At 37.3% G+C, this 13,992-nt stretch overlaps 1 protein-coding gene across 8 annotated transcripts in view; it reads left to right on the top strand.

The window, feature by feature from the left end:
• The window catches only part of MIA2 (MIA SH3 domain ER export factor 2), a 100,761-nt gene that overhangs the window by 39,216 nt on the left and 47,553 nt on the right, over positions 1-13,992 (top strand). For 5 of the 8 annotated variants that reach the window (XM_029951228.1, XM_029951235.1, XM_029951232.1 and 2 more), the window contains 6 exons: positions 964-985; positions 1,083-1,171; positions 7,508-7,579; positions 11,619-11,729; positions 12,371-12,442; positions 12,970-13,074. In XM_029951228.1, coding sequence (XP_029807088.1) covers positions 964-985; positions 1,083-1,171; positions 7,508-7,579; positions 11,619-11,729; positions 12,371-12,442; positions 12,970-13,074 — 471 coding nt within the window. Of the gene's footprint in view, positions 1-963; positions 986-1,082; positions 1,172-7,507; positions 7,580-9,909; positions 9,937-11,618; positions 11,730-12,370; positions 12,443-12,969; positions 13,075-13,992 lie in introns of all 8 variants that reach the window. The other 3 variants (XM_029951231.1, XM_029951233.1, XM_029951229.1) reach the window with 1 other exon arrangement.

The raw sequence follows: 13,992 nt of genomic DNA, 5'->3' as shown, positions 1-13,992 counted from the left end.
TTTAGTTCCCTGAACCTGATCCCTTTACAAATGGAATTTTTCCTTCATTTTTTGAAGTCTGATCAGACCCATGGCCCTGTGGTAACATTTCTCAAACTGTTATTTTGGAAAACATGAAGTTAACTTGCTGAAATAGGAAGGGATCTGTTTTAGGGTCAAATATATTTGAAGAACAATGGGCTTGAGGCGCTTGGGTGGCTCAGTCAGTTAAGCGTCCGGCTTCGGCTCACGTCATGATCTCACAGTTCGTGGGTTCAAGCCCCGCGTCAGGCTCTGTGCTGACAGCTAGCTCAGAGCCTGGAGCCTGCTTCAGATTCTGTGTCTGCCTTTCTCTCTGACCCTCCACTACCCATGCTGTCTCTCTCTGTCTCTCAAAAAGAAATAAAAAAACAGAACAACAACAAAAAAAAAGAACAATGGGCTAAATAAAATGAAACTGCCGTCTTTAAGGTTGTTATTTTCAGAGCTTTCAATATGCTAATATACAATGTGAATCTTCAGTAGAGAAATTTTAATATGTAGCATTTTTCCCGTTGGAAAAAAAACACTCTTAGTTAATGTATATTCATTCTAAGGCAATAAGAAACCAATTATTTTTGTTAACTTTTACACTTGATCTTAGCCAAAATGCCGAGAAGCAATTATTTTTGTTAACTTTTAAAAAAGGTTTATTTTTGAGAGAGCGTGAGAGCAAGAGTGGGAGAGGTAGAGAGCAAAGGAGACACAGAATCTGAAGCTGGCTCTAAGCTGTCAGCACATTGTCCGTTGTGGGGTTCAAACTCATGAACCACAAGATCATGACCTGAGCAGAAGTCAGTCACTGAACCAACTGAACCACCCTGGCACTCCAGAAACCAGTTATTTTTAATTTGGTAGTAGAGGTTAAATAAATTAGATTTACTTGAATATATATTTGGTTTAATGTAATTCTGTTAATTTTTTTTCTTTTTCTTTTTTTTTTAGGTTAGAAGCCGGCTTTATGTGGGTAAGCTCTTTTTTCTATTCTAGATCTCATGATTACTGTTTGTAATTTTGAAACTGAAAACAACTTACACATGATAATATGAAATTCTTTTTTTCAGGAAGAGAGAACAAGCTGGCTGTAGAACTTTCTACACTGCTTGATGAAAAGTGTAAATTACTTGAAAAATTTAGCCTTGTTCAGAAAGAGGTAAGACATTTTTGAAAATTTTAACATACATGTTTTTCAATATTTTTAACATTTATTTATTTTTGAGAGACAGAGACAGGCATAACATGAGCAGGGGAGGGGCAGAGAGAGAGGGACACAGAATCAGAGCAGGCTCCAGGCTCTGAGCTGTCAGCACAGAGCTGATGCGGGGATTGAACCCATGAACTGTGAGATCATAACCTGAGCCGAAGTTGGACGCCCAACCAACTGAGCCACCCAGGTGCCCCTCTATATAAATTTTAAATCAGTTCATCAGTTTACACACTTAGTCTGCTAGGCATATGATTGGGATTACACAGATCAATTTGGAGAGGACTGACATTTTTGCAATGTTGAGTTCTTATCCATGGACTATAGTATATCCCTTTATTAACATCTTTTAAAAATTCTCTGTTATTGTTTACATTTTTGTGATGAGGTCTTCATCATCTTTTATTTAGATTTATTACCTGGTATCTGATGATTTTTCAAAGTCGTCAAATAGTATAGCTTTAAAAAAAACTGAAAAATTGGGGCACCTGAGTTGCTTAGTTGGTTAAGCATCTGGCTTCGGCTCAGGTCATGATCTCATGGTTCTTGGGTTCAAGCCCCATGTCAGGCTCTGTGCTGACAGCTAGCTCAGAGCCTGGAGCCTGCTTCAAATTCTGTGCCTCCCTCTCTTTCTGACCCTCCCCTGCTCGTGCGGTCTCTCTCTCTCAAAAATAAATAAAACATTAAAAAAGTTAAAAAAAAACCTTTTTTTATTTTAGAGGAGAGAGCACACAAATGGGTGAGAAGGACAGAAGGAGAGAGAAAAAATCCTAAGCAGGCTCCATGCTGATTACTAATCATGGAACCCAGTGTGGGGCTCAATCCCACAACCCTGGGATCATGAACTGAGTTGAAATCAAGAGTCAGAACTCAACCAACTAAGCCACCCAGGCACCCTAGTAACAGCTTTGTTGTAATATAATTTACACCCTATGCAGTTCTGCCATTTAAATTGTACAAATGACTGGCTTTTAGTATATTTACAGCGGTTCATCCATTGCCATAATTTTTGTACATTTTTATTACTCCCTAAAGAAACCCTGTACCCCTTAGTTCACCTCTCACACAGTTCCCCCTACTCCCAAGCCCTAAAAACTTACATACCTTTTTTTTTCTATAAATTTGTCTGTTTTATGTTCCATTTCACATAAATGGTATCATACAACATGTGGTTCTTTGTGTCTGGCTTTTCTTCACTTAGTAATACGTTTTCAAGGTTCATTCATGTTGTGTATAGATTTGCCTATTCTGGGGCGCCTGGGTGGCTCAGTTGGTTAAGCATCTGACTTCGGCTCAGGTCATGATTTCACAGTTGGGGAGTTCGAGTCCCACATCGGGCTCTGTGCCGACAGCTCAGAGCTTGGTGCCTGTTTCGGATTCTGTCTCCCTCTCTCTCTCTGCCTCTCCTTCATTCTCTCTCTCTCTCTCTCAAAAAATAAACATTAGATTTGCCTATTGTGGATGTTCCACATAAATGGCATCATATATAGGCTTTTGTGACTGACTTTTTTCACTTCCATTATGTTTTCAAGGTTCATCCATGTTGTAGTATGTATCAGTATTTGATTTTCTTTTTTTTTTTGCCAGATACTCTTCTTTGCCACAGTTTATCTGTCTGTTGGGTTATTCTATTTCTTGGCTGCTATAAGTGATGCTACTATGGACATTTGTGTAAAAGTTTTACGCGAATATATGTTTTCAATTCTTTGGGATATATTCCTATGAGTGCAATTGCTGGATCTATGTCTAACTTTTTGAGAAACTGTCAAATTGTTTTCCATAGTGGCTATACCAGCTTACAGTCCTACTAGAAGTTTGTGAGTGTTCTAGTTTCTCCACATCTTTCCGAACACTTGTTACTGTCTTTTTGATTATAGCTATCTTAGTGAATATGAAGTCGTATGTCACTGTGATTTTAATTTGCATTTCCCTGATGGCTAATTATGATGAGCACTTCTCTTTTCATGTGCTCATTGACTATTTATTTATCTTCTCTTGAGAAATGTCTTCTCGGTTCCTTTGCCTATTTTTAAATTGGTTTTTCATTTTATTATCAAGTTGTAACTTTGTATATTACAGATGTGAGTTTCTTATTAGAGATGTGATTTGCAAGTATTTTCTCTCATTTCTGTGGGTTTTCTCTCCACTTTCTTGGTGGTATCTTTGAAGCATAAATTTTTTAATTAAAAAATTAGATTTAATGTTTGTGTATTTTTGAGAGAGAGACAGACAGAGCATGAGTCCGGGGGGAGGGGGCTGGGGAGAGAGAGGGAGACAACAAAACCTGAAGCAGGCTTTAGGCTCTCAGCTGTCAGTACAGAGCCTGACACGGGGCTCGAACTTACGAACCGTGAGATCACGCCCTGAGCCACAGTTGGACATTTAACCAACTGAGCCACCCAGGTGCTCCTGAAGCACAAATGTTTTAAATTTTTTTTATTTTAAAGTTTTAGTTATTATTTTGAGAAAGAGAGAATGCGAGAATGTGTGCATGCATGAGCACAAGTGGGGCATAGACAGAGAGAGGGAGAGAGAGGATCCGAAGTAGGCTCTGAATCGTCAGCATGGACCCTCAAGTGGGACTTGAACCCACGAACCCATGATGTCAGGACCTGAGCCAAAACCAAGAGTTGGATGTTTATCTGTCTGAGCCACCCAGTCGCCTCAGGAGTTTTTAATTTTTTTTTAAACAAGTTTTTAATTTTGATGATGCTCAGTTTATCTACTTTTTCTTTTGTTGATTATACTTTTTTTGGTGTCATATCTAAGAAACCATTGCTTAAAACAGCTCACAAAGATTTTCACCTAGATTTCCTTCTTAAAGTTTTATGGGATTAATTCTTATATATATATTTAGATCTTTGATTTGTTTGGAGTTAATTTTTGTAAATTATATGACAGAATCCAAAGCAGGCTCCAGGCCCTGAGCTGTCGGCACAGAGCCCAGTGTAGGGCTCGAACCTATGAATGTGAGATCATGACCTGAGCCAAAGTCGGAGGCTTAACCCACTGAGCCACCCAGGCACCCCCAACCTTACTTATTTTAATGTCTGACTGAAATTTCTGTCATTTGTCTCTTTCAAGAGTCTGTTTCTCTTGCTCATTTTTTCTCTTGGTTCTTAAGTCAAATCTTGAGTTGGTCAGTGGTTATTTGTAGAGAAAAATTTGAAGGTGTGGGTGATGTTTCTCTAGTGAGGATTTGCTATTGCTTCTCAAAGGCAGCTATGCTGAGACATTACAAATCGAAGATTACTATAATTATAGATGAAAATATTTGGAAATTTGGCCTCATTTCAAGGGATTAGTCTGTTTCTGGTTTAGACTTTCTTATAAGGTAGCCAGTAGGGGTTGGTATTAGTTTCATATTGCTATTGTAACGTGTTACACAAACTTAGTAGTGTAAAGTAACACAGGCTTATTGTTTTATAGCATTGGAGGTCAAGTCTAAAACCATTCTTATATAGGACTAAAATGAAGGTATCAACAGATCCCTTTCCTTCTGGAGGCACCAGGAGAGAATCTGTTCCTTGCCTCTTTCGCCTTCTAGAGGCTGTCCATATTGCTTGGCTCTTAGCTATATTGCTTCAGTCTCTGTTTCCATCTTCCCGTTGTCTCTCCTCCTAATTTTGATCCTCCTACCTCTCTTTTATAAGGACTCTTGGGATTATGTTGGGTCCACCAAGAGAATCCTGTATGTTTTCCCCATCTGAAGATCCTTAACTTAATCCCATCAGGAAATTCTGGAGATTAAGGCAGAATTTGGAGAGGTTATTCTTCAGCCTGCCGGCAGAGTCCCATCATAAAACCTGAGCTTTGTGGCTCATCCTGTTCATCGGGTCCTGAACTCCCAAGTTTTGCCCTCTCAGCTCCCTACTTCCTTTTTTATTATTTATTTATTTATTTATTTATTTATTTATTTATTTATTTCATGCATGCAAAAGCAAACGGCAGTTTTATTAAGGGCTTAGGCTGGCCGGGGCCTAAACTCGGGCTCACAGACTTCACCAGCGCAGTGGATCCATGCTGAGAGCCCCGAACAAAGGTGGGGTAGGGTGAGTTTGGGAAGGGGGAGTTACAGGAAACTGTGACATAGGTACAGTGATCCAATCATTATTATACAATATTATTGGCAGCAGGTTTAACCATTCACATTGCCTAGAGTATTTGTTACTTTTGGTGGGACCCAGTCACAACATTTAGAGTATTGACCAATCACAGAGTGGGCCCAGGACCCTCCTGCAGGGCGTGACTAGTCTTAGCCTCCGTCTCTAGGCCTGCCCTTAGCAATGTTAAAGGTGTGAGCTGACCTTTCCTGATTGGGCGTTACAAGGGTGGTCCCTCTTGCCTTGGGCAATGTGTGTCCTTCTGTTGTCTCCTAGAGTCAGTTTCAGACCTGCATCCTTACATTCCCCCCTCTGTCTTGTAACTGACCCAATCCTGGGGTAGCTATATTACCATTGTTCTGGTTTAAGGCTACATGCTCTTAAGACCATAACAGAACAAAATTTACCAATTTTGATTTTTGCTCCTCGTTCCTGTCCTCTCTTGTGGTGGCCGTGAACCATAGCTAGACTATCCTGTACAATTCCTTAACTACTGGCATAGAAGTAACATTGTTCCCCTAAAGCCTGGCCTAGCCCTCCTTGGTGTAAGGGCAATTTCTTACCCTGTAAAGGGCATAGGGAAGGAGAGTTTATCCAATTTCTGCCGGTCTCCATGGTTAATTTGGTAAGGGTCTCTTTTAGAGTTTCTAATATCTGGTGCTGCCTGGTTTACAAAAGTAAGGATGACAGCCAGTTTGTTCAGGATCCTTGGGCGTATAAGTGCAATATGCCTTCATGGTTCTTTCTACATTACTAACCTTAGCCAATTGGTGGGCCATCTAGTGGCCACCTGAGGACCCCCCATTAGAGTCTGGCGGTGGAGGCGTAGGCTCCCCTTACCTTCTGCCGTGTTGAAATCCCATGCCCAGATCAGAGGCAATTAATACCAACAGAACATCCTATCAGGAACTTTTGCTGTTTCCCCAGCTTTCTGGGGCAGCATTTGCCAGTCCCATGGCAAAGAGGTAGGACAGTTTATTTTACTGGACCGATGATTCCTCAGGCTTCGGCGGTGCTAGACCAGCCAGCTCCCGGGGTGTGGCTGGAGCAGGGCTGGAGATCCCTGGAGTCAGAGTCTTTTTGAGGATCAGTTCAAGCTGATCGACTGGACCTGGATCACCTCACCAGGTTGAGGGTTTTTCTGAGTCGGTCCACTTAACTCCAGAGGGATACCTGAAACTTTAATAGGGGCTGATCCCCATTTTTAAATATCATCCTCACAGACTAACAAGCCTGAGATCCAACAATAAATATTCAAAGACACTCAGAACTAGAATAACACTTCCCACTTCCTTTTTTAAAAAAATGTTTATTTATTATTATTTTTTTTTGAGAGAGAGAGAGACAGAGTGTGAGCAGGGGAGGGGCAGAGAGAGAGGAAGACAGAGGATCCAAGGTGGGTTCCAGGATCTGAGCTGTTGGCACAGAGCCTGATATGGGGCTCGGACCCACGGACTGTGAGATGGTGGCCTGAGCCCAAACCAGAAGCTTAAATGACTGAGCCACCCAGGCAGTGCATCAGCTCCACACTTGCACTAAAATCTCTGCTGGGTTTCTTGTCCTGTCATCCTCTGGTTTTGGGTGGGGAGAAGGAATTGTGAAATGCTGGACTGGGTTCTTTGAGGATACTCTTTTCTACCACAGATTCTCAATATTTGGTTAGCTTTCCAAGACCTTTAAACATATCCTGTTTTTTTTTTTTCTTAACCATCTTATGTTCTTAGTGTGAAGATTGGTCCAAATAGTCTAATCTTCCATTTAATCACTTTTTTAAAGCATTGAAATAAGTGCATTTTGCCAAATCTTATCACATTGTATGTTTCATTTTCCTTATTTTGCACCTTTTAAAATGTATTTTATTGCCTTCTTTATTTGTTGTATAATTTGAATTACAAGTGAAAATCTTGATGGCCAGTTTGAATTAGTTTCTCTTCAGTGAATAGGGACTTGGGACAGTTCTCTTAGTCTTAAGGGTGAAGTCTTGTCATTTGTTGCTCAAGCCAGTGTGTTAGCCGCCCAGCCTCTATTATAGTGATTATATTTGAAGAACTTAAAGCTAAGTAAATCGAAGTAAATTTAACATACTTATTGAAGTGGATTTTGTCTGCTTCTTACACACCTATCCAGATAAATTTAGAATAAAAGTTATAGATCTTTTCCTTACAGTATTGCTTTCTTTCAGTATGAAGGCTTAGAATCATCTTTGAAGGATGCCAGCTTTGAGAAGGAGTCAACAGAAGCACAAAGTTTGGAGGTAAAAACAAATAATACGTATAATTATAAAAGCTGGGAGAGGCACCTGTGTGGCTCAGTCATTTAAGCGGCCGACTCTTGATTTTGGCTCAGGCCATGATCTGATGGTTCATGAGTTTGAGTCCCACACCAGGCTCAGCTGTGTCAGCGTGGAGCCTGCTTGGGGTTCTCTCTTTCTCTCTGCACTTCCTCTGCTTGCATGCACGTGCTCTCTTCCTTTCAAAATAAATAAACATTAAAAAAAAAAAGCTTGGGTAAAGATTTTTACTAAATAATATAAACTTTAAGAACAATGTATCTTCTCAAAACTACTTTAAAAGAAATGTGTAAGAGGATTTCTAGATGTTAAAACCTAAATAAAATGTTAATTATAGGAAGTAGAACATTAGTATAAAATATTTTAAACTATTAAATATTTTATAAATATTTATACATTTTTTATAACATAATCTAAAATTTTGAGCTCTCTTGCTAACTTGTTTTGAGTGAGGCATATTCACTTTACCAGTTTACTGGAATATAAGGCCATACAGAAGCTCTTTATTCTTCATTTTTTGGAAGTGTATTAAGGTAACCATACCTTTTTTTTATTGTTTCCTCTAGAAAGGAAAAATAGGATTCATTTTCATAAATTTAGGAATAGTTAGCAGCGGTAAATTATGTAAAGTGTGGCAGTACTCACCTTTACTTCATTCCTAGTGTTTTAAGAGCTGACTAGAATTAGAGCAAAGTTTTTTTTTTTTTAATGTTTATTTTTGAGAGAGAAAGAGAGCATACCTGAGCAGGGGAAGGGCAGAAAGAAGGGAGAGACAGAATCCCAAGCAGGCTCTGCACTGCCAGGGCAGAGACGTAGGGCTTGAACCCACAAACCATGAGATCCTGACCTCGCCGAAATCAGGAGTTGAGCTGGTTACCCAGCTGGCTGAGCCACACAGGGCGCCCAGACCAAAGCGTTAAGCAGCGATATGCTGGCAAATGTTTAATAGCTGGCTCTCTGAAAAGCAAGCATCCTTATTTGTAGCATTTGCTACAATATCTATTTTTGTACATTTCTATTGTGTAAATATTCCCAATTTCAACATGCTATCACTGAATGTGGAGTTTGGAAGAGATAGGTGTAGTTAGCTCTCTTGAGCCAGGTATGATTTGGCCAGTAGGGAAATATTTAAAAATTTGTCATTTAGCTAAGCTACAACAAACTAAGGTAGAGAATAGTAGGAGTGACTTGTTACTGTTTAGAGGTGGAAGTGTTGTAAAAAACATACTACTATTAAGTAGAAAACAATGGACTTTGTACCTTTGGTGTATGTGTTTAGTTCAGCTTGGCTGTTATCAATCACTGATGTCCATAATCAACAGGAAGTCTGTAAGCATAACAGTAGATGTTAACTCACTGGAATTAAAATAAAAACTTTATTTCCTTTATTTTTAAAAATTTTTTAATGTTTTTTATTTATTTTTTGAGAGACAGAGAGAGACTGTGTGAGCAGGGGAGGGTCAGAGAAAGAGGGAGACACAGAATCTGAAGCAGGCCCCAGGCTCTGAGCTAGCTGTCAGCCCAGAGCCTGAGGAGGGGCTCAAACCCACAAACCGTAAGATCATGACCTGAGCTGAAGCTGGATGCTTAACCAACTGAGCCACCTAGGTGCCCCAAAATAAAAACTTTAAAAAAATGTCTGTAGGTCATGTTTCAGAATTTCTTAGTAGAGTCTGAATGAAGTTATAAATTCAATAAATCCAAATGAAATATATTTCTTAATCTTTTCTTTCTCCATTTGTTACATATTGATATCTTCCAGAACATGTTGAAATTATTTTATTTCTTGACCTGTTTTAACTACTGTTCAGTGGTAACTTACTGATTTGATTAAGAAAGAAGGAACTATAGTAGGAATTTAGCCTGCTAACAGAAGAGCAAAAACTGGACAGCAAAAGCTATTTAAGTTTGGTAGTATTGTGTGTAAAATAAAACACACCAATTTGTTTTTAAGGCATTGAATTTACATGAACTAGCAGTAAAATTTAAATGAACATTTTAGAAGTTTTTCTCTGATTCTAGTAATTTTAAGAACCATGTAGTGTTTATTTTTAAAATGTAATTGAGTATAAACTGTATGTGATAGAATTATAAAAATTTCATGGTTAAATCGGTAGATAAAATCAAAACAATAGACTAATTTTGATTCAAGTCAGCAAATTCATATAATCAAATAACCAAATTTGGGTAAATATATAGAAATAAGTGTTTTAACCACTATAATATAGTATGTACTTTTTTTTTGGCTTCCATTAAATTCTTTGAATCTCTTGGTTTTTTTTTTTTTTAACAAGTTTGTTGAAGGATCACAAATATCAGAGGTATGTTTGTTACGGTATTTAAAATCAAATTGGAATAATCCAATAATCATTTATAATTAAAAAGATCCCAGAATGCATAATTCAATACAAAATATTATTATGAAGCAATCTTGGTTATTTTTTAGTTTATTTTTCATTACGTCTTTAATTATATTAAATCGGACTTCTCATCTTTTCCTATATAATGCTTTAGGGCAAAGGTTGGCGAACTATATTCTGGGCTCTGCACCTGTTTTTTAAGTTTGAGTATAGTTGACACAAATGTTACAGCACAGTGATTCAGTATCCCTATACTTTATGCTGTGCCATCCCCACAGGTGCAGTGCCATCTGTCACCATGCAACGCTGTTACAATCTCATTGACTATATTTTCTCTGCTGTACCTCTTATTCCCGTGACTTATTCATTCCATAACTAAATCTGTATCTCCTATTCCCTTTCACCCATTTTGCTCTTCTTCCCACTGTCTATCCTGTGACAGCCATCAGTTTATTCTCTGATTTTATGGGTCTGATTCTGCTTTCTGCTTATTTGTTTTGTTTTTTAGATTCCACATACAAATGAAATCACTTGTTGTTTGTCTTTTCCAATGTGACTTATTTCACTTAGCATAATACCCTCTATGTCCATCTACATTGTCACAAATAGCAAGGTCTCATCCTTTTTTATAGTTATATGATATTCCATTTTGTATATATACCACATCTTTTTTATCCATTAATCCATCAATGGACACTTAATGTTGCTTCCATATTTTGGCTATTGTAAATAAGGTTGCAATAAACACGGTGTGTATATCTTTTTGATTTAGTGTTTTAGTTTTCTTTGAATTAATATTCATTAATGTAATTATTGCATCAGATAGTATTTCTGTTTTTAAATTTTTGAGGCATCTCCATACTGTTTTCCACAGTGGCTGTACCAATTTACATTCCTTCTTCTCCACATCTTTGCCAACACTTGTTTATTTTTTGTCTTTTTGATTTTAGCCATATTGACAGGTGTGAGATGATACCTCATTGTAGTTTTGATTTGCATTTCCCTCACCATCAGTGATGTTGGGGATCTTTTCATGTGTCTGTTGGCCACCTACATGTCTTCTTTGGAAAAATGTCTATTTATGTCCTCTACCCATTTTTAATCAGATTGTTTGGTTTCTCTACCTTATTGTAAATAAAATTAAATAAAATTTTTTTGGGAGAGAGAGTATGTGCAGGCGCATGAATAGTAGAGGGGGAAGGAGAGAGAATCTTAAGCAGGCTCCATGCCCAGTGTGGAGCCTGACATGAGGCTCCATCTCACAACCATGATATCATGACTTGAACTGAAATCAAGAGTTGGACACTTAACCACCTGAGCCACCTAGGTGCCCCTGTAAATAAATGTTATTGGAACACAGTTATGCTCATTCATTTACGTAATGTCTTTGCTTTCTCATTACATAGTTATAGTTGGGACAGAGACTACATGGCCTGCAAGCCTCAAATATTTACTCTCTGGCTCTTTATAGAAAAAGTTTGCTGACCCCTGCTAATATTGCTATTACTTAAATATTATAAAAATGAACTAATGTGTAAACTAAATTTATTTAATTTAAAATATATGTGTTTGATTAGACTCATCTGATTTATTATAACCAAAAATCCCTATGCCTGTCTTATAAAGTTGGCTTTCTCTTTTAGGCAGTCTATGAAAAGCTGAACAGCTCCAAATCCAAACTTGAGGAGGAAATACTTTTCCTGGAAAACCAGTTAAAAGAAGAGAAATCTAAGCATTCTGAACAAGATGAATTGGTAAGGTTTTTGTGTTTGAGGAAACTGCAGGAAAAGGAAAGTTACTGAGTTAAAAAAATTAGTAGGTATCAGTTAAAGTATTATATGTACTCTAAAAAATCCAAAAAATACAGAAGACTGTTAAAGGGAGAGAAAAAATTTCCAGACCTCCTCGTAGCTTTTATATTTGTTGAAGGTTACCATTACCATGTTAAGTTTCTTGTGTATTCTTAAAGAAATTTTCTGTATGTTATGGAAGTAGCTTACATAAATAAAGTTGAATAATCACATACATAGTAGTTTTTTTAATTATTCAGAAGTTATTTTGAGAACATTTTAACTTTCCTTTATTTGTTACGTTATTTTAAAATCTGTTGTAAAGATCTGGATGTGTGTGAGATATGTCAGATATGATGTTAGTGGATTTATCTTGAGCCTGTATATCTTAAGTGTTATGAAATAGTAAAGGTGAGATGAATTACTGTTGTTGTCTAACTTTCATATAAAATCCCTCTAAGCATGTGGCTGACAACGTTTCTTAATGTAAGTCCTCAGTTTTTGAGTGAAAGTGTTAGATTAACACTATATCTAAGATATATGACTTCTTGAAAACTGGAAAAATAAAGTAAATACTTGTTTATCGAGTGATCCTGTCTTTCCAGATGGTGGATATTTCAAAAAAGATACAGTCTCTAGAAGATGAATCAAAATCTCTCAAATCACAAGTGGCTGAAGTAAGTTGAATTAGTGTGCTTTTGAAAATCATTTTAATTTTACTATTTCATGATTTAAGAAGGAGATATAATACTAGAATATGAGATATAGGAGTCTTAGGTATAGTTCTTTTATAGAAGGTGCTTTAGGAAAGTTCATTTTTTTTATTTGATAAGTATTTGTTGAGCTCTTGCTATGTGCCATCGTTGAAAGTGCTTGGCACCTAACATTAGTAAATAAAATAGAAAAGCTCTCAGTGAGTTTAAATTCTGTTAAGAGAGACAGATAATAAGAAGTTAACAAAATTTGCTACACAGTACATTAGAGGTTATAAGAGGTTAAATCATTCATTCAAGGTCACATGACAAGTTAGTGGCAGAGCTTTGACTGGATCCTGCTAACCTTTTTTCTGCTACCCCATATTGTCTTTCCTATTAATATTGGCATTTTTTTTACTTTAATTCCATGTTTTATGGAGTATGTATAAAAAAAGCTATTACATTAAATTAATTCTTATAAGCTTGATATATTATTGTGTTTTACTTAGGCCAAAACGACCTTCAAAATATTTCAAATGAATGAAGAACGACTTAAGATAGCTATAAAAGATGCTTTGAGTGAAAATTCCCAGCTTCAGGAAAGCCAGAAACAGGTTTGTACTCTCTGTAAGGACTCTAACTATGAATATGTAATTGTAAATGTTCTGGACATACTCATGACTGACCCATGCTAGGAGCAAGATTAGGCTTTCCCTGGAAATCAGGAGAGCAGGACAATATCCTGTACATCCTTTGGTGTGTCTTTTATATAGAGTGCAAAACTATATTCCTGTCACCTTTTCCCTCCAGTAGTGAAAGCAAACCAGGGCATATTTTATTTTTTAAAATATAATTTATTGTAACATTGGCTTACATACAACACCCAGTGCTCATTCCAACAAGTACCCTCCTCAAACCAGAGCAAATTTTAATAATCATAGCAAATAGCATTTGGTACCGACTCCTTAAAGCCAGACTGAAGGAAGGCAGGAATATCCATGAGGATGATTGAAGCTGTGGGTCCGGGGCCTAAACATAGAAGCATTTCTGGTGGTTAGATCAAAGAGGAAGTAACTTTTACCCACTTCCTTCTTCATATATAGAGATACTCCCAAGCACCCACATATATTTCCTGTCTCACTATTCTCCTAGTACAATTGAAACTTGTCATGGGAAAAATTTTCATTTGATTGCATTATTTACAGTTTTCTAAATGTTACAGCTGAGCCATATGATGTGTTTTTACTACATGTTCTGTTTTACCCAACATTTAATTTGCTCTAGGGTTAGTAACTTTTGTTGCCTATATACCTATCTGTACATCTGTCTTCTGGAGATGCTGAGTAACTTACTTATGCATTCAAATGCTTTGTTAATCTACTAATTTTATTTTTTTCTTGAAGCAATCCTTCCTGAGGTCTTCCATCATCCTAGTCCAATAGGAACTATTTCTCTAGGTCTGTTAATGCTTCTTTTGTCCTGAGATTTGACATCACTCCCATCTGTTCCCTGGTCTTTCTCCCGTGTTGGAT

This window comes from Suricata suricatta, chromosome 9 (genome assembly GCF_006229205.1).
Source record: "Suricata suricatta isolate VVHF042 chromosome 9, meerkat_22Aug2017_6uvM2_HiC, whole genome shotgun sequence".
In the NCBI taxonomy this organism is placed as follows: Eukaryota; Metazoa; Chordata; class Mammalia; order Carnivora; family Herpestidae; genus Suricata; species Suricata suricatta.
This window is presented reverse-complemented; position numbering and strand designations above follow the sequence as displayed.